Genomic DNA, 22,655 nt, shown 5'->3' on the forward strand with positions numbered 1-22,655 from the left:
TATTTTAGAAAATTAATAAATACATTCTTTATGTTTCGGATTTATGTTTATCCTTACAAACCCCTAAGATTCTTAGATCAGTTATGATAACATCCTTAACTAATTTATATCTAATTTATATTATGTTACTTTTGATAAAATTTGTTCCTTTTTTTATACTCCAATAAATTTGGAGTGTCACACTGTCTTCTTTTGTAGCTTATGCTCTCTACTACTGAAAGGACTTGTAACACAAACGTATTTTATTATCATGTGATTATTTGCATTATATCTCAAAATTAAAAAAAAATTAATTTAATTTTTCAATAAAAGTTACATTAATTTATGCTGTGATCACAAAATATAAATTAAATTACAAAGAATAAAAATTGCACATGAGAAAAAGTAAGTTATATTTAAACATTACCAAGTAAAACTTAAAAAAAACTAATGCTTTCTATTTTAATTTCTTTTTTTGATTATTAATTAACAATATAAGCTTTAAAGCTTGTGCACGGGAATATGAAATTGAAATTTTGTTTACCATAAATTTTTCTTTAACATAAATTAACTCTTATGCTTTTGTATGTAGATAAAATAATACAAATTCAAAATTACACTTACTCAGAATCTTTTAGCAGAAGATATAAACAAACTTTGCACGTGGAAAAACTGTCACCAGCAATCCTACCAGCTATGTATTCACATGATCAGACATTCATTATAATCAACAACAATTCACAGACAATCAGTTGCAACCTAATGTAATCTGATAAATCAAAATTAAATTAATCATTTAATTTTTACATCCAATAATTTGTGTGTGCATATGCGCTCCCAAACATTTACTTTGCGTTTCACAAGTACAATAGAAACCTTAATTATTTTGTATATTGTGCATTTATTTTATTCTGAATGTTTGTGATAATTTATGTTTACATGCAATCAAGGTGTTGATTTGTATATATCGATGACAAGTGAACGTTGATAAAAACAGAAGTGAAAAGAGAAAAAAATAAAAATACAACCAAAAAATGATTATGATATGCAATATGGTCGATCATATGTTACAAATCTTTCAGGTACAGAGCTCTAAAAATAATTTTATTCTTGTAGTAGAGAAACATTAAAATTGTTTTGAAATTAGCTTATTTATATATAGAGAATATATCATATAAAAACATGAATAAAACTTACTTGTAGTAAAAACTAATATACAAAACAGGTGGTTCAGTTTTCAAGTTCTGTACTTCCAAGTACTATGATAATCTTGGAAGCATGTTTTAGTCTTCCCTAAGCAAAGTGGTACATTACATATACACCACATCCAAACAGTTCAGACACTTTATTGTCCTTTGTACATCTTCTCCTAGGAGTTCTTACTGGCTGATGCATAGAAAGTTCCTTTTACATATTTCCTGGAACATATGGTTTCTTATTTTTAATTTGTACTGAAAGAACAGACCAATTTTGTTTATCTCTTCTCGCTGTTGATGTTGAGTCTTTCCTACCTACAACAACAGCAGTTGTCATCAAACTTCTTGAAGATTCCCTCCTTAACTCTTTCATAGATATCTTGACTAGACTCATTGGTTTGTGCAAAACTAATGCACTTACAACACTAGCATCTATTAGATACTAGAAGAGACAATGCCACCACTTTTTACTCTTCTAATCTATTTTGTATGTTTTCTGTAACTGATAAAATTTATTGAAACAGTGGTACTTACGTATTAACGCCACCACAGCTACAGCTTTATTTAAAAACAAAGTAGTCAATCGGATTTCAGTGGAAAATGAACAGTTTCTTTATTAATTTTAATAAATGGTTATTTATATTTATGTATTTTATAAATATAAACCAATCTTAACCTACGCTCGCTGACCTTGACTAATAAACACCGTAATTTTTTGAGTATTTATTTAATAAATTCAGTAATTATTGCAATTATTTATTATTTAAATAATCAAAACACTCCTGTTAATTAGTCAAGGTTAGCGAGCGAAGCAAGCGTAGGTTAAGTTTGGTTAAATTATATTTATAAAATAAATAAATATAAATAACCATTTATTAAAATTTATAAAGAGACTGTTCATTTTCCACCGAAACCCGACTGACTACTTTGTTTTTAAATAAAGCTGTAGCTGCGGTGGCATTAATACGTAAGTTCCGAAACAGTTCATAATTTGATTAAAATAAATTTCTACTACTGGACAATTAATAACTTGAGTTTCATTTTCAGCTTCCGCTTTGCTTCTTTTATCTATTCTGTATTATGGTAATTTGAAAGGAAATGCCTATTTTATTGTCCTTCCATTTTACAATCGCCAACCTGCTTGTAGCACAGTCGTAGTCTCCTCATTTCATGTACTTCTCACTCTGGAAGATTCTTGCGGACTAGGTTGACTGTATCACAAGCATAAATACCAATGATTTTCAAAACGTTAAGTAAAGCTGTGCTAGTAAAATAGTCATCAAAATAGATTTTATGGTTTTTATATTTTATTTTTTCAGTCATTAATTTAATGACTGTTTCCCTAAGATTTTTTTTTGAGCTGAGCTACCCTTTTTCCTTGTGTATATATCTAATTTGAAGCAGTACCCTGTTTTATCAGCCAACAGCCAGACTATCAACTCATTAACGGACATTACTTCAGCGATATTAAACGCATTTTGAAATTGTCAGAAAGTGAAGAAATAAATGGCCTTCATTTATTTCAATCGGTCATAAATTGGGTCACCTTTTTTAGGTACAATAGTATTATCATTAACATGTAAATAAAAAAGCAGTCACCCAAAGCGGTGGATGCTCATGGTCTTGCTAATATAGATATAGTCCAAGTCAGGGGATGAGGAGCAGTAATCTCTATAGCTGGGAAAAACTTTATTGGCATTTTGTTAAGCACAGATTTGTCTGATAAACTAGTCAGAATATGATATGATTAGAAATAAAAAGCTGAAACAGCTTTATAGGAGATAATTCATTGGAATCTATTTCTTTTTCAAGTGACATTGGCCCATCCTAGGTTACAGAACAAATTGATAGATGTTGTAAAATGAAGAGTCTGATAATGACGTATCATTATTGGACGATTGTTCTTCTTCAGTAACATTTTGTTCATTTATACAAGCCAAGTCAATTTCATTAATTTCTTGTGATTCATCATTACATTCGGAATCACTAATTCCAGAAAAATTGTCAACAGATTCTTGATGAAACGGAATAGGGTCAGACAGAATTTTTTTTAAAAGCTCTTTTTCAGATAATTTTGTTAGAAAACTCATTTTCTTTTAGAACTAAAATTGAAAAAAAGTAGAATGACTGAATTTGTATTTTGTTTTAACTTATTAATTTCCTAATTATTATAAGAGCTCTATACCCAAAAATTTTCCAACCAATAAATATAATCTTTGATGCTTTATTTTTAAAATATAATTATTTAACGTTTTTGTTTTTCTGGTTATTTTTGAATTTATAATTGGAATTGTGGGTGGATTTTATTTAGAGTCTAGAAAAGTCGATGTAAATATAAATGATGTAGCCCTCCTGTGGAGAGGTATCAGGGCTTCCAGAATCGGTGGTCGGGGTGCTTCTGTGAACTAGGTTGGACCCCGATGGGAGGTTTATTAAGGACCTGTGACAGGGTGAGGCTAGTCAACGCCACTTTGGGGGCAACCGAGGCAACGTCTTTTAGGCGATTACCGGTTGCCCTCGTAGTGGTTAAAAGGTTAAAAAAAAGATATAAATGATGTAGCCAGTTATGGAGGTAAACATTTTGAATACTGTAATTTTACAGAAAATTTAATCTTTTTGTATATTTCTAGAAAAAAGTATAAGAGTAATGTATTGTTAAAAAGTACACGAAATTTACTTACCTAGAAATTAATAAAAAATGATGTACTATTCACATATAAAACTATTCTAACCACATTCACCAAGCAAACCAAATAAAAAATGAAGTAATATTATTTATTAGCAGATGTTTACGAAAAGATTTCTGAAAAAGGAACCCTGGTGGTAGAAACAGAAACTATGTAGGAACGTTTCAGTTTCATCTGGTAAATAAGACGATCTACCGTACCGCATTTACACATGATACACTATCTGTACCACCAATATTCGCGAAAAATTGGTGAACAAAACTTGTACCATGATCCTTGAAAGTGATACTTGTTTGTGTTTTCCTTCATGGTTAGGTTATCACGTAAACATTCTGTAACGTTTTGAAGGAATCTTTTGCTTCTCTTTTTGGGTTAGTAAGGGCTATAAGTGGCGATATTAAAACATCTTTTTATACCCAAAGAAAGCTCCAAAATTATCAAAGATTGCCTTGCGATCAATTTTCAAAAATTTATTGTAGTGCTTTGCATATTTCCCTTGTCCACATATAACACATTAACATGGTGAAAAAACTTTTTCTACTCTCACACTCGGTGTTCGTTCTTGTTACAATTGTCTCCGTTTTTTCTTTTTTAATATGCATCACCTCTCTTGACGTTCATTTTGGGAAAATTTGTGCATTTTTTCCCCAGGTTGATGGATTTATTTCTTTGTTTTCTTTTTACAAAAACCGAAATCTTTGTCACCTAGACTTAATCAATGCGATTCAATGACATCAGTTGAGAAGGAGTTCTGAACTGATTTTGGACGTTCGAGAATGTCTGTGAAGCCCTGACACACTCTCATTCAGATATGCGTTCTTACCTGGATAACGCTGTTCCGTACGTTGGATAAGACAGAGGGCCTGTTTGTGTACACCCCTATTTGCCTAATTTAAGTACCTTAGATTTTTACTTGTGAGGAACAGTCAAGGTTGTAGTGTATAGAAGCCACGGTTCACTTGCGGAACTAAGCCATTTGCCTTGTGAAGCAATCGCTGTAAATAAACCCCTGTATGTAAATAAATTCTTACAAAATCAAATCAAAATTGAAATCTTGTAAGATTTTAAACCTTATTAATTTTTAATATAATTTAAAAAATATGTATTTATTTTTTTTTTTTTTCAATTTTAACTCTGGGTCTTAATGCATAATGTGAATTACGTTCTATGATAACCAGCAAAGAAGAACCCATATATATTTCGGTACAACTTATTATAATTTGTCTGATAAAAAATAGTACACGTTACAGAGTCAGAATTCACTTTACATATTTATAATAATATAAATATTAGTGAATGTTATAAAATATATGCTATAAGTATACGGAAGTGCGTTTTTTTGTTGAATATAACTGCTGAAAAATTCAAATAAATGAATTTAATAACTCAGCGTGAAAATGTTACCCATTTTTATTTTTAAAAGTCAAGGTGGTTGAAAAATTCAGATGAAGATACATTTGAATAAAAATACAGTTTTTTTTAAATATTTTATTAATCTTTTTTTTATCGTATTCTATGTAACGGAATAATATTTTTTTAAACACTACCTAACGGTATAGAGAAAAATACCGGTAGGAATGGTTTTACGCGTTCCATTTTTAGTTTCTCGGCTAAATAGCTATGCAATAAATTATGGAAAGATTGTAGCCTGTTCTTTTTTGTTTGATACATCCCGGCTGAATTGGATGAAATTTGGCGTGATGACTTCAGTATACCGGTGATTAATAACATTTAATTTTGGTGGTTTTAATAGGTGAAGGAGACAAAGATTACGTAACGTATCTCAAAATTTACTTGAAGGATATGTAATTTTTTAAAACATATTAATGCATCTCCGGCAGCTAAAATACTTTTTGACGATGTTTGGTTTTATTCAAATCCATATAAAGCGGTATTATAAGAACACCCTTTTTGAAATTTTTCTCAAATTTCTAAAATCAATCACATTCTTAGACTTTAGTATGTCCTTTGGTTAAGAATTTTCGAAATTTCATTTGGGAATGATGTAGTAAGCCCAGTTTTTTTTCTTGAGTTATCGTTTTTTTTCTTGATATCTTCAGATTAAATTAACATATCATGTTCCGCTTAATGTTTTCTTGAATAGTAAGTTTTCTTTTGGTCAGGTGATTTTAGAGTAATTAACTCAGCGTCAAATAATGGGCAGGCAGGAGTAGGTTTCATAATGAACAAGAAGATAGGGAAGAGAGTAGAATATTTCAATACGCATAGCAATAGAATCATTGTAATAAGGATAAAATCAAAACCTAAACCGACAACGATTGTTAACGTCTATATGCCTACAAGCGCCCATGATGATGATGAGGTAGAGTGTGTATACGAAGGGATTGATGAAGCAATTAAACACGCAAAAGGAGATGAAAATTTAATAATAGTTGGAGATTGGAATGCAAGCATTGGAAAGGGCAAGGAAGGAAATATAGTAGGTGAATACGGGCTGGGCAAAAGGAATGAAAGAGGGGACAGACTTATAGAGTTTTGCACAAAGTATAATTTAGTAATTGACAACACCCAATTTAAAAATCATAATAGAAGAATATACACTTGGAAAAAGCCAGGCGATACTGCAAGGTATCAGATAGATTTTTTTTTTTGGGCGAAAAACGGTTGGACGTTATCATCGCCCGGAAAATAAATAAATAAAAGTAATTAAATTTGTTACATAAAATTAAAACTTAAAACTACTATCACAGGAAACAAAATCCGGAATGGGTGTAAAAGGCCCATTCTCGAATAACAAAAACACTAACATGTAACTTAAAACTACGTTAAAAACTATCATATTAAAAATAAATAAAACTTAAAACTATAAAGAAATAAAACTTAAAACTAAAAAGAAATAAAACTTAAAACTATTATGTTTAAAGTCTTACAACTAATATCACAAAAATCTTACAACTAATATCACAGACGAATTAAAAAAACAAACAAAAAAATATGAATATATATATATATATATATCGAAAAAAAACAAAATTCCGATAGGGAGTGTAAAAGGCTCGCTACTCGGATAACAAAAACAATACATAGGACAATACATACTAATTAAATTTTTTGTATTAACCCTATACTACGTAAAAACATAAACATCCAGTTTAAAACCTCCTTATCATCACGCAAGATACCACGGATGTTACTAGGTAGTTTAAATTTGCGACGTAATGCCGCATAACAAACGCAGTCCACGAGTATGTGGTGCACAGTCACGCGGCAGTTGCATCGTGTGCATAGAGGTGGTTGTCCTCTTGTAAACAGGTACTCGTGTGTCCTATCCGCAATCGACAGAGAACTACTTCCTTACGCCGGGGTTTTCTGTTTGAGGAGTCCCATGGTAACACAGAATCTTTAATCTGACGGAGTTTATTATCAATGGTAGCTGTCCAATCACCTTGCCACCTTGCTCTTAATAATTGTTTTACATAGTTTATGAAATCAGAAGTAGCAACTCGGGTGGTGAAAGGAGGCTGGTTACATGCTTCTTTGGCAGCGGAATTTGCATGTTCATTACCTGGAATCCCTACGTTGCTAGGGACCCAGCAAAAACTTAATTCTGTGTTGCGATTATTCAACTCAGCGATTGCGTTATAAATTTCAATGACGATAGGATGTTTAGAATAAAAATTTTTTAAGGCATGGAGAGCACTACACGAGTCACTGCAAATAAGAATTTTTCTATATTTAGGGTTAATGATGTTTAGAGCCTTATTTATAGCGTATAGTTCAGCGGTAAACACACTCGTAATACCGGGGAGACCAAACATATAAGTTCTCTCATTGACAACAAAAGCACACCCAATTGTATCGTTTTGTTTCGATCCATCAGTGTATACAACCGCGTCTGGTTTCATGTTGGAGAGAACACACTGAAACATCTGCTGAAAGACAATAGATGGTGTTGATTGTTTATTGTATGTAGTCAGGTCAAAATTAAAATTTATGAGGTTTATTCTCCATGGAGGATATGAGCAAGGGTACATAGGAAAGAATGACGGTGTGTCAACATTTATATGCTGCAGCAGACGCCAGGTACGGACACCTACAGGTGCAGTACGACGTGGATGGTCCTCATACTTTCCTAGATTAGGATTTCTAAAGACTGACTTAAGAACCGGGTGATTTGGCTGTCCTCTGAGACGAGCAAAATAAGATAATAAGAGCTGGTCTCGTCTATCTCAAAGTGATGGTTCACCACAGTCTACAAGTAAGCTTGCGACAGGACTTGATCTAAACGCGCCTGTGGCAAGCCGAAGGAAAGCATGATGTACACTATCCAGCATTTTAGGCAGTTTAAGTTTGACGAGCTGAAGAGTAGGCGACACAACCATAATCTAAACGGGAGCGAACAAAGGAATAGTAAAAACGTATCATACATGATCTATCGGCTCCCCAGTTGGTGTTAGTAAGGATTCGCATCATATCTAGAAGTTTGGAACATTTTGTTTTCAATTCTTTTAAATGTTTGACCCAAGTAAGACGGCTATCAAAAAATAAACCTAAAAACTTGACGTAAATTCTCTATTTACGAGAGACTATTACTCTCTAATAGTCTCCGTTCAGAAAAATTTGCGGAATAGAAGGGTTTCGTAGCCGAGAAAAAAACTACAAATTTTGTTTTTTCGGATGAAAATGTGAAACCAGTAATCCTGGACCAAGCTTCAAGGTGAGATATAGTGTTCTGCAGTAGTCTCTCTGCTGTAGGTGCTGAACGGCTTGCAATGTAGATAGCAAAGTCGTCAGCAAATAGAGAGCATGAGACAGGAGCCTGCACACATTTGGTAATATCGTTTATGGGTACAGAAAATAAGGTGGCACTTAATACACTACCTTGGGGCACTCCATTCTCCAAGATGACACTATCTGATAGCGAATCGTCTACACGAACACGAGCAGTTCGGTGATTTAAGAATCCCCGGATAAAAGCAAGCATATTGCCCTTGATTCCCCATTCTTTGAGAGTGTTAAGAATACCACGTCGCCAGGCACGTGTCATACGCCTTTTTTATATCGAAGAAGATAGCGACGAGGTGCTGCCGATTTAGGAAAGCGTTTTGTATGGCTGTTTCTAGTGACACTTAATGGTCAATAGAAGATCGTCCTTGTCGAAAACCACACTGTTCTGGAGATAGAAAGCCATGTTTCTCCAAATACCATGTAAGTCTGCGGTTTACCATTCTCTCCATTATTCTACACAAAATGCTTGTTAATGAAATAGAGCGATAGCTTGAGGGGTTCGTCTGGTCTTTACCAGGTTTTAGTACTGGTATAATAAATGCTTCTGACCAGCCGGGTGGGAAGACTTGTTCGGAGAATAAATCGTTGAAAATATTCAAAAGTTGTTGTAGTGCCGAATTAGGAAGGTGTGAAAGCATGGAAAAGGTAAAGTCGATAGATGGGTGGAATATATTGAAGAGTTATACGGAGGAAATGAATTAGAAAATGGTGTTATAGAGGAAGAAGAGGAAGTTGAGGAGGATGAAATGGGAGAAACAATACTGAGATCTGAGTTTAAGAGAGCATTAAAAGATTTAAATGGCAGAAAGGCTCCTGGAATAGACGGAATACCTGTAGAATTACTGTGCAGTGCAGGTGAGGAAGCGATTGATAGATTATACAAACTGGTGTGTAATATTTATGAAAAAGGGGAATTTCTATCAGACTTCAAAAAAAGTGTTATAGTCATGATACCAAAGAAAGCAGGGGCAGATAAATGTGAAGAATACAGAACAATTAGTTTAACTAGTCGTGCATCAAAAATCTTAACTAGAATTCTATACAGAAGAATTGAGAGGAGAGTGGAAGAAGTGTTAGGAGAAGACCAATTTGGTTTCAGGAAAAGTATAGGGACAAGGGAAGCAATTTTAAGTCTCAGATTAATAGTAGAAGGAAGATTAAAGAAAAACAAACCAACATACTTGGCGTTTATAGACCTAGAAAAGGCATTTGATAACGTAGACTGGAATAAAATGTTCAGCATTTTAAAATAGTTAGGGTTCAAATACAGAGATAGAAGAACAATTGCTAACATGTACAGGAACCAAACAGCAACAGTAGCAATTGAAGAACATAAGAAAGAAGACATAATAAGAAAGGGAGTCCGACAAGGATGTTCTCTATCTCCGTTACTTTTTAATCTTTACATGGAACTAGCAGTTAATGATGTTAAAGAACAATTTAGATTCGGAGTAACAGTACAAGGTGAAAAGATAAAGATGCTACGATTTGCTGATGATATAGTAATTCTAGCCGAGAATAAAAAGGATTTAGAAGAAACAATGAACGGCATAGATGAAGTCCTACGCAAGAACTATCGCATGAAAATAAACAAGAACAAAACAAAAGTAATGAAATGTAGTAGAAATAACAAAGATGGACCACTGAATGTGAAAATAGGAGGAGAAAAGATTATGGAGGTAGAAGAATTTTGTTATTTGGGAAGTAGAATTACTAAAGATGGACGAAGCAGGAGCGATATAAAATGCCGAATAGCACAAGCTAAACGAGCCTTCAGTAAGAAATATAAGTTGTTTACATCAAAAATTAATTTAAATGTCAGGAAAAGATTTTTGAAAGTGTATGTTTGGAGTGTCGCTTTATATGGAAGTGAAACTTGGACAATCGGAGTATCTGAGAAGAAAAGGTTAGAAGCTTTTGAAATGTGGTGCTATAGGAGAATGTTAAAAATCAGATGGGTGGATAAAATGACAAATGAGGAGGTATTGCGGCAAATAGATGAAGAAAGAAGCATTTGGAAAAATATAGTTAAAAGAAGAGACAGACTTATAGGCCACATACTAAGGCATCCTGGAATAGTCGCTTTAATTTTGGAGGACAGGTAGAAGGGAAAAATTGTGTAGGCAGGCCACGTTTGGAATATGTAAAACAAATTGTTAGGGATGTAGGATGTAGAGGGTATACTGAAATGAAACGACTAGCACTAGATAGGGAATCTTGGAGAGCTGCATCAAACCAGTCAAATGACTGAAGACAAAAAAAAAAAAAAAAAAAAAAAAAAGTCAGGAAAAGATTTTTGAAAGTGTATGTTTGGAGTGTCGCTTTATATGGAAGTGAAACTTGGACGATCGGAGTATCTGAGAAGAAAAGATTAGAAGCTTTTGAAACGTGGTGCTATAGGAGAATGTTAAAAATCAGATGGGTGGATAAAGTGACAAATGAAGAGGTATTGCGGCAAATAGATGAAGAAAGAAGCATTTGGAAAAATATAGTTAAAAGAAGAGACACACTTATAGGCCACGTACTAAGGCATCCTGGAATAGTCGCTTTAATATTGGAAGGACAGGTAGAAGGGAAAAATTGTGTAGGCAGGCCACGTTTGGAATATGTAAAACAAATTGTTAGGGATGTAGGATGTAGAGGGTATACTGAATTGAAACAACTAGCACTAGATAGGGAATCTTGGAGAGCTGCATCAAACCAGTCAAATGACTGAAGACAAAATAAAAATAATAAAAATATTACAAATGATTAACTTGTTTCTGGGGAATTATGAACAAGAATTTTTTTTTTGGAAATGCACAATTTTTTTAATTTAATGAATATTAACCAAGTTGAGGATAAGTTGATAAAAGAAATAGAAATGGTAATAGAATATTGCTTCAATCTCCAAATTCCTTTTTTCCTAGACAAATAGTGATTTGTACATAATAAAGAGATAAAGCATAACCACATCGGTATCCATCCGATATCGTGCCAGGAGCACAAGACTGTCACACGCTTATTGTATGTATTGGCAGGTAGACGTGACAGTCTTGCAGCACGCAGTGCTTGTTTTAAAACTTCATAACTTTGCCATGTGTAGATGTTTGTTGTACAACTTGGTACGTGTTATCATGAGGCTTTGTTCTTCCACTTCCATGGTTTTATAACTGTGTAGGATAGCACATAGCTGGTAAAATACTTTTTTGTTTTACGAAGTTGAATGCCCTTCTTTTAATCAGTTGCATCTGGCAGTGAATGAATGATCATGGCTGGGCCAAGTAAGTCGCATACTCTTACATCGGAACAAATTAGAGTTTTGGGGCTATAGTTTTTTACTTTAAATAATGTAACATAGCTTCTGCTTGGACATCTAAATTACCGCCAGCATGGTAGGGCTTTAAAAGCTTAAATACCGGGTTGAAGGGTTAAAATTACTCTTCTTTATTTGTATGAGAGATTTCTCATATGGTTATCTGAAGTTTCTCAGATAGGTTTTTCTATATAAAATAACTGATATTTTTTAAAATAAAAGATTATACTGCCCAGATTGCTTCCTACTTGCCAATATTTTACTATTCTTTTGCAATAATTATTGTATAGTATTGGGAACTTTTATAGCTTTATTCAATATATCCTATCATTCTGATGTTCAGGTATTTTCATGCAAAAATTCAAGAAAATTAGTAGAAAACTCAGATTTAAAAAACAATACACATTCCTGCATTCCAAATATCCTCAGTAGCTGTCTCACTGTATTCTTGTTCTTTATTTTATTTTAAAAGTCAAGTCTCATTCAGCTTTCAGTCTTTTGTAGGGTAATCGATATCTTAATTAAAATCAAAATTTGTTAAATTAAATTAAAATACACTAAAACATTAAAAAAAATTATTCATAATTGTAGAACGTAAAAAAGCTGAAAATATACCCAAAACTTCGTTTTTTTACTCTAACAACCGATTCCTGCGAACCGATTTGCTTGAAAACAAATGAACAGGGCTCTATTCAAGTTATGTTCCAGCGGCACCTGGCGCCTTAGAACATTGTGATAACCCTATAGAAGGCTGTTTGGATTTTTTGTAGTGGTGGCCATTTTTGGATCTGTTTTTGTGTTTGATAGTGCAGATCTGCGAAGGACTGTTGAGTCCAGTTGCTAGTCTTCAGAGGTGTCGGCTCGTCTTATTGGAATTAGATTGTGCTTTCCTTCAGCAGGAGTTGGGTCCCTTCTACAGGTGGCCCCCCAATGTCTGTGTCATCTTTGCCGTCGCGGTGGGCCGGCCTACCAGCAGGAACCAGCCCAATGTGGGATTGCTCAGGAAGAACCGCCTGGGCTGCAAAAAAATAAGTATGTATTTATTTATTTCTGAGTAATTGATTTATTTCAAATTATTCTATTAGTTTCTCTGCTGTTTCTTCTCTCAAATAGATTGATTGGGTCAAAATATCTTTGCTAAGTTCAGGCACCTTGTGACTGCATAACTTTCAAAAGGTCTTCTTATATGCCAGTCTCCATGGCTCGAGTGATTGTATCTCGGCCTTTCATCCAGAGGTCCCAGGTTAGAATCCCGATCAGGCATGGCATTTTCATAGTCATTTCATCTCATTCTCCAAAGCAATACCTAACAGTTGTCCTGGAGGCTATAAAAAGTCTTCTTATATAAAATAATCAGAAAACTCTAATTATTTCTAGCCAGATATCAATAAAATGACCTAAGTCGTTATTAATTTATTTTATTTTATTATTTTTGAGTTAGAGACAGTTTTACAAAAAAAAAAATTTGAACTGAAACGTTTCTTGTCCAAAACAATTTTGAATCGGAGAATCTGCTGGTTAGTTTTTAATTTGTATTTAATATTGTTGTTTATAAGTTTATATTTATATTATGTATTTGATTTGGTGCAATGGCTTACAATGTTTCTTACTGCTCTAACATTTCCTTTGACCTGCCTCTTCCAATCCCTCCTGTAGATCCCAATGAAGGATGTAATTAGTTGTAAGTAATGTTAGGAGGCCAATTAAATATTAAAAATCATTATTATTATTATTCATTAAGACTGAACTTAATTGACATCCATTCCCTCACCTATTGAGAATAAATTGTGAACTGCTTCCTTATTGGTTTCTGTTTAAATACTGAAGACAATGAAGATTTGTAATATCTGATGTCAGAAAAAAGAATCCGTGCAAAGTTTAATTGGTAACCAATTTTTGATATTAAAAATCCTAAAATGTATAAACAAATCTGTAAAACTATCTCTAATTTTATACAAGAAAAATCTACATAAAAAATAAAAAAGAATCAATAAAAAATGGATAATCTGTGGTTTAATTATTTTATCCATAAAAAAATTAGAAAAAAATAAAATCTTTGAAAAAACTGAAAATAAATAAAAATTAAAATCAAGGAAAGACTAATTATAAAAATTAAATTAATTAACCAACCTAATTAGATCAGCTGAACAAAGTATTTCAATTCATTTATTAATGCTACCAGTAATATCCAAAAGACATGGATGACGTCTAAACAAAAAAGGAAAATTAGTATACACAAAGTAGACGACAACCGACTAGAAACTTTAAGTAACCGTTTCAATAAATCTTTATGTAAAATATGGAAAAATTTCAGTCTAATTTAAAGGATAATAATTTTGATTTAAATGATGATTTAAAAGAAGAAATTGGTACTGATAGCCCAGAAGCATAACATCTTAAAACATTTCATGAAAGTGCCATATTAAAAACTATAAGTAAGTTTAAATGCAATATTTCACTTAGCCTGAATAACACCTGTCAAATAAATATATTTTTCTTAAAACTAATACTAGTCCACTTCAGAGTAACAGACACAGGATTTAAATGTCCAAAACTGAAAATAACAGCAACTGAGACCAATTTATAAAAATGGAGAAAAAATTATATATTCAACTACAGACCAATAATGCACTCGATATCAAATTGAAAATTATAGAATATTTTATAAATGAATGTTGGAGAATTCTGTGCTAATTTATTAACTATCGACTTATTAGAGGAATTAACCTTTCAATTAAATTACCCAAGTTATTAAATTACCTTTCCTTTAAATTACCCAAGTTGGCTGGTGATTATAATTGTAAAGTCTTTATGGAGATGTCTAAAATTGTGGCATTCAAAGGAACAGAACAATGAAGATTGAAAATTATACTTAATAACACTACTTTTGAAGAGGTAAATTTTATAAAATATTTGGAATGTATCCTCTATTTTGTTGTGCATGAAGAAGACACTTGCAATAAAACTAACAGATTTAGAAGTGTTAGTCAGATTATAAACAAAAATTTAAGGAACAATGCTGTGAAAGAAACTATGTGTAATATGCTAAGAAAATGGTTAGTTGTACAGTATATTGCCAAATCTATTCTGTTATATGACTGTGAGGCATGGGTTTTAAGGAAAAATGAATTAAATTCTATAAAGCCACTGAAATGAATTTCTTAGGGGCCTTGAAGAACAGAGAGAACAACAATATACAACTTACCTGAACCCAGATACTTTATTGTTACAGAATATATTCAAATGCAATGCTAAATAAATATTAAAAATAATAATCCCAATGTTACAAAATTCATTGCTCCCAGAACTAAAACTAACCACTACAAAAAAAGAGAAAAAAATTAAAGCACATTATTTAAAAGAGACACTGTCAGACGCGTTTTTAAATGCAGCAGTCTATAATAATACAATCTGTTTTTTTATAATCAGCTATTTTACTATCCTGTTTATGTTTTTGATCATCATTATTACTGTAATTATTTGAATGCTGCATATGTACATGTATAGTGTATGTGATACATACATAATATAAACCTATGCATCTATGAGAGAATATATACTATATATTTGGTATTGTTATTCATTTTAAACAGTTATATTATTATTTTCTAATTTTTTTCTTTAGTGTTATAATAAAGACTAAATGATAATTTATAGATAAATATAACATTGTAATTTACTGCTTGTTTCATGTATTGTAAAATAAATTCTTTAGCATACATAATCATACATAAATTAAATGTATAGTTGAGTAAACAAATAATCTATTATATTTTTTTAAATATAATAAAAAAATTATTATCTTAATAGCGTTTCTTAACAGTTCAAAATTAAAAAATTCTATTTCACAAAAGTAATTCATATATTTTGATCTTTCTTTACTTAACTATTTTGCTATTTATTAGTAGGTATGTTGTAGAAAAAACTACAGTTCTTCAAATGTTTTAATCAATTGCAGGCAGCTTTAAAAAATATTTAAGAAAAATTACATATAAACCCTCTAAATGCTTATACATTATTGCTGCCAATTCAGAAATATATAATGGGATTTCATATTGATTCAATATTAGATCTTTTCTGCAAACAAAAAATGATTGGTGGATGCCACAAAAAAAATTCCTACACCAGTGAATATTTCTAAAGCAATTTATTTAATACATATGTATTTACAAGTTTTTTTGGGCTAATTATGCCGCTATTGACAGTAGAATTACCAATAGCAGGAATGTATATTAGTGGATGTCATCTTTAAGGATTTAAAAATCCATTTAGTATGTAGTTGAGTAATGTAATATATTTAACCTATATTGTGTTCATTAATTTAACATGTTTTTTTTTTTTGTCAAATTTAGTAAGTATTTAAATTTTATATCATTGAAGTAAGTTGGCATCTTGATTTTTATTTGGGCTACATGAAATTTTTTTCATGAAAAGTATAATAAATCTTGAGGTTTAATAAATCTTTCTATTACACAGATTCAAATTGTAAAGACTACCATGAAAACTAACATCTCAATATACTTGTACAATATGAAAATTACAAAGCATAAAATTAAACTTAACAAATTATTATAATGAACAAAAATTTATTTTTAATTTATAACATATTTAAATTTTTTTTTCCAAAAAATTTGATCGACACAGAATAAATGCATAAAGTTAAAATAATTTTGAATATTATACAGTACAATGAAGGAGTTTCGTAAGCATTTATAGTAAAAGCTAAGGCCACTGGTAATTCCATGATTAAGAAGATGATTATTGAGCTAAGAAAAAATGCTGATCTAAGATCTAATCTGTATCTAAACATAAAATTAATTATGACTTATCTAAGATACTCTTTTACTTCAGGAGACATGAAAATTGCGTATTATTCATTTTTATTTTTATCAGTATATTCCACACAATTGGGATACAATGCTTATCAAACATTACATGTTCAGACTCATCTAAATGCATGTATTGAAAATAAAATATAACGAAAACCAACAAGTCTAAAGCCACAGCCATGGCATCAATCACAATCACAATCACAGCCACAGCCAAGGTATCAACCACAACCACAATCACAGCTATGGTGTCAATCATATCCATGGTATCAAACATAGAAACAGATCAATACCAATACCAGTTACACAAAATACCAGATATACTGATTAATGATCTATTTAAATTGTAAATTATTTATGGTATGAATATTTATTTATATTTATAATCAAAGCAGACATTAAATGAAATTAATGGAGGATATAATGCTGCTATGGAAGACAATCTTTTAAAAAATCATTTACAGTTCATTAATTTTGATTTTTTAATTTACATTTAGAAAATGATTATGAAATAAATTAATTTATCAATTAAGAAATATCTTCTTATGCTTCTCTTATTGAAGGTCATTTCTAAGCTTGTTTTTCAATTCATTATATTTACATATAATGAATGTTGTTTTAACTTGTCCATGTAATAAAAGAGCTCACAGAAGAACAAAATACTTAAAATTACACACACCCATTTAATAGAAACGCAGATTACATACCACGGAGAAAGCTCTATACCAATATTAAAAGTGCCTCTTGTCACATCTTAATCACAGTGCTCAAATGGAAATAAAACCATTGAAGCAAAAACTGTAGCTTTTTTTTATGCAATCATATAGTATCACGAGAATAAAATGCATCTGAGAGCATTATTCTCAGATATAACTTTAATTATTACATTTACTGTGTGTCCTCATATGTAAAGCTGAAAATTTGTCTGTTTGTTCTTGTATTATGTGAGAAGCTACCACCTGATTGATTTGAATTTCCAGGATACATTTGTGTTACTCCAGGCATTAGCCCCTTCGGGGTGAAGTTGTGAATTAAAGATATTCATTAAAGAAAAAAAGATAATCCTTTTACTTTATTATTATATTTTTGTCACCATGGCAACAGAAATAAGTTATGAATTTTTTGTCATCAACCGTGACCACCTATATTGTATTGTTGCCACATGAGATGAAAACAAACCTTTTGTGAAATGAGTTTTTGTTGTGCATGACAAAAATGGGTGATACTAATTATGAGCAACGTTATGCAATCAATTTTTGTGTTAAACTCAGTAAGAATGCTACTGAAACGTTTTCAAAATTGAAAAGGGAATATGGAGATGATGCTCGTCACGAGCCCAAGTTTTTAGGTGGTTTAAAGCATTTTCAGATGATCGGGGATCAGTCACGGACAATCCATGCTCTGGAAGATCGTTAATGTCAAAAAGTGATAACAATGTTGAGCGAATCAGAGCATTGATACAGTCCAAATGGCAATTAACGGTCAGAATGATTCCAGAAAAATTGAATTTGAACCATACCACAGTCCATCAAATTTTGACAAATGAATTGGACATTAAAAAAGTTTGTACAAAATTGGTCCCAAAAAATTTCACTGTTGAACAGAAAAACAACAGGGTGGAAGTGTGCCGCAATATTCTACAGCTAATTGAAATTGGCCCTAATTTTCAAAAAAATATTGCTGGTAATGAAATCTTGGATATTTGAGTACGACCCAGAAACAAAACGCCAGAGCAAGGAGTGGCACACTTCAAACTCAACATGTTCCAAAAAAGCAAAAAATGAACAAATCAAAAATCAAAACCACGCTAATTTGTTTCTTCGATAGTAATGACATTGTCCATAACGGGTTTTTGCCTACAGGACAAACTAATGTATTACATATAATGAAAATTCCTTTGGTGGGTCCTTGTAAATTTAAAGTAAGACCCGAAAATCTATATTATCTATATAGATGATTTGAAAATGTATTTTATATATATATATATATATATATATATTTACGAGGTTTTTGCCTACAGGACAGACTGTAAATCAATATGTTTACAGAGAAATTCTTGAAAGACTGCTGAAAAGAGTTGCCCGTGTGAGACCAGCCATTAAAGACAACTGGGTGCTGCATCATGACAATGCACCTTGTCATACAGCACTCTCAATTAATGAGTTTTTGGCAAAGAAAAACATCCCTGCAGTCCCTCAACCACCTTATTCACCTGGCTTGAGTCCCTGTGACCTTTTCTTGTTCCTGACTTTAAAAAACACCTCAAAGGACACATTTTTGAACAGTAGAAAACAAAAAAAAAAAGGTTACTGACCCTCTGAAGGAAATTCCGGTTTCTGAGTTCAAACACTGCAATGAAAAGTGGGAAAACCATTTGAAGCATTACGTGGCTTCCCAAGGGAACTATTTCAAAAGTCATAGAGTCCATTATAATTGGATTGTAAATAAAATGTTTTCCTAAACCAATGTAATTACTGTATTTACAGACCTCGTATATAATATAATATAATATATATAATATATATATATATATATAATACATTTTCAAATCATCTATATAGATAATATAGATTTTCAGGTCTTACTTTAAATTTACAAGGACCCACCAAAGGAATTTTTATTATACGTAATACACCAAATAACATTTTGCCCAATAATTATCTTCATGTTTGATTTACAAGTATTTAAGAATAATAAAAGAATATTTTAAGGATAATACACAAATATAACAAGTATTTAAGAATAATTATAATTTTTATTTTTGACTTTTTAAAAAACAGACCTGAATTTCTGGTTTAAATTTTAATACTATGATGCATCGGATGGCATTAAATAAGGCAAGTTTTAAAATTTTGAACAAAATCACCACAGAAATTGTTAATTACTATTGATACTATTTAATATTTCATTAACATTATTTTCTATAAAATACATGAAAAGATAACAAGTTAAAGGTATAATTATGTAACATCCCAACATCTGTAAATCATATTCAGTAATGTTTTTCTGTTTTATTGGTTTGTATTTAGTTAATAAATATTACATGTTTTTGTACACGTTATTACTACTTAGACTTTGTTTATCTTTCATAACAGCACATATACTACATTTATTTTACTCTAGCCAAACTTTCTTTCATCAGAAATATTTTTATACATTGTTGTTACTTCTATTTCATTATGGATATGGTTTGGTTAGCTTATATCAATACTGTTATTTATTTTTATTATAAGTTTAATCTGTTTTAACTGAGTATGGCACAACTTCATTGATGTATGCGAGTCATGATTTGCTATTTCAAAAGATTAATATCTAAATCATATGAGGGTCTTGTCAAATGGCCATAACATACTAATATTCGCAGATTGTAAACTCAGCCGAGATGTTAAATTGACATAAACCATAAAAAATATGTAAATAAATGTGTTATGTATATGACATACACCATGAGTCTTTCAGAATGCTATTCACTTACTGCCGGTTGTAAATATTGTTTTACAATGTTTATTAAACATCATCAATAGGCATCATCATTTTGTTTGTTAAAAAAATATAACACTTGGAAACTTCACTGATTTCACTGCATGTTTACTATAATCTATATAAATAAAAACTGGTAGTGAGAATAACTGCAGCCGAATACTTTTTCACAACAACTTTACATAATGGAACTTTTTCAAAACACTTAGTTTTCAAAATATTACAGTAGATTTCTAATGAATGTTGATTACTACTGGTAAAATTCAAATTCTACTGTTACTCAATGTTAAAATTCAAGCTGTCCAAATCAAAGTATCAAACCATCTTTCAACAATTCAAGGTGGTAAAGATACTTACATGATGTTACAAATTATAATTTCTCTTTATAAAGGCTTCATTAGCACAAACACTTTTATCATTTCTTCTTACAATTCTATTATAAAAATTCACATTTATTACTTTATTGAAAAGTATTGTACTGCAGATATGTTATTTAGATGAGCCTAATTTATGAAAGTATTCTTTGAAAACATAAAATTTAATATATATATTTAAATACGTTGGATTTTTGTGTGATCTTTTATCACTAGAGGTTGTAGAAAAGTATAATACATAACAAAATATGTACAAAATACAATAAAGAAACATTATTGCAAAAATTACTTGTTTACAAAAAAAAATTACTTGTTTGTAAAAATGTTTAGTTCTCTAGGTAACAAATCACTGAAAAAAGAAATCTAGCATTAGGTGTGTTTTCTAACCTTCAGTATAAATATTGATGAGCATATTTCTTCTTAAAAAACAACTAAAGAAATAAAAATGAAATGAATATGAATTAAAATGTTTAAATTATTAACTGATTACTCTGCCAAGATGATCTTCCTGGAATGAGTGGAGAAATGGTTTTTTAATTTACTACTTCATTCGATAGACTTCTGACAAAAATTGCCTAAGAATTTTTTTTAAACATTATGAATATAGAAAGATAGATTTCATGCAAACTTTTTCTCACCAGTATGAACAGAGAGGTGAGTCCTTATCCTATTTCTCCATTTAAAAGATTTTTGAAAAAAATTATATGTGAATTTTTTCTCACTAGTATGAATAGTGAGATGTGATTTTAAATCAAATTGTGATTTAAAATTTTTTTTTTGACAAAAATTACAAGTGAATTTTTTCTAACCACTATGAACAGAGAGACATTTGTTTTTAAAGTAAAATTTGTTTTTAAAGCTTATTTGACAAAAATTACATGTGAATTTTTTCTTCACACCAGTATGAACAGACAGGTGTGGTTTTTAAGTTACCACGGTTGCTAAACTCTTTTCGACAAAAATTTCATGGGAATTTTTTCTCACCAGTGTGAACAGAGAGAATATGTGATTTTAAAGTGCACATTAGTCTAAAAGTTTTTTGACAAAAATTACATGAGAATTTCTTCTCACCAGTATGAATAGAGAGATGCCTTTTTAAATTACGGCTAGAAATAAAAGTTTTTTGACAAAAATTACATGTGAATTTCTTCTCACAAAAGTGAACAGAAAGGTGAATCTTTAAACTTTTTCTCCATTTAAAAGTTTTTTGACAAACATTACACGTGAATTTTTTCTCACCATTATGAACAGCGAGATGAGATTTTAAACCACAGTTTTGACGAAAAGTTTTTTGACAAACATTACATGTGAATTTTTTCTCACCAGTATGAATAGTAAGATGTGATTTTAAATTATCGTTATAACTGAAAGTCTTTTGACAAAAATTACATTTGAATCTCTTCTCACCAGTATGAATAGAGAGATGGCTTTTTAAAGTATAGTTACGCATGAAGGTTTTTTGACAAATATTACATGTGAATTTCTTCTCACCAGTGTGAATAGAGAGGTGAGTCTTTAAACTTTTTCTCCATTTAAAAGTTTTTTGACAAACATTACAAGTGAATTTCTTCTCACCACTGTGAATAGGGAGGTGAGTGTTTAAATCAGATTGCGTACTAAAAGATTTTTCACAAAACTTACATTTTTTTTTTTTTACATGAATAGTTAAGTGTGACTCTAAAGCAGATTTCTGGGTGAAAGACTCCTGACAAAAAACACACATGTGAGTAGGAAGATGAGAAGATATGATATTCCCTTCTTTAATAGTATTTTCCACAATCTGCAAACGTTTTTCTTTAAAAGAACTGTTGAAATCATCATATTTTTTACTGACACTACCACGTACACAGTTACATTTTAATTTATTACAGACCACACAATTTTCTGTCTGTAAACTACTTTCAAAACCTCTTTCCTCCACATCATCGACAGCTTCTTCAATAAAATCCTAAAAAAATTAATACAACTGTGGAAAGTTAAAAAATGTATCTGCAAACATTGTTAATTTTAATAATGGAAATTACAAACTGCAGACTTATACTTTAATAGTAAATATGAAGATAAAC

The 22,655-nt window shown here is 30.9% G+C and overlaps 1 protein-coding gene across 1 annotated transcript in view; it reads right to left on the bottom strand.

Moving 5' to 3' along the window:
- The window catches only part of LOC142328278 (uncharacterized), a 65,227-nt gene that overhangs the window by 19,805 nt on the left and 22,767 nt on the right, over positions 1 to 22,655 (bottom strand). The window contains exon 7 of the mRNA XM_075371982.1: positions 21,563 to 22,537. Within this exon, the coding sequence (XP_075228097.1) occupies positions 21,563 to 22,537 (975 nt within the window). The remainder of the gene's footprint in view (positions 1 to 21,562; positions 22,538 to 22,655) is intronic.

Source organism: Lycorma delicatula, chromosome 7, assembly GCF_047948215.1.
Source record: "Lycorma delicatula isolate Av1 chromosome 7, ASM4794821v1, whole genome shotgun sequence".
NCBI lineage: Eukaryota > Metazoa > Arthropoda > Insecta > Hemiptera > Fulgoridae > Lycorma > Lycorma delicatula.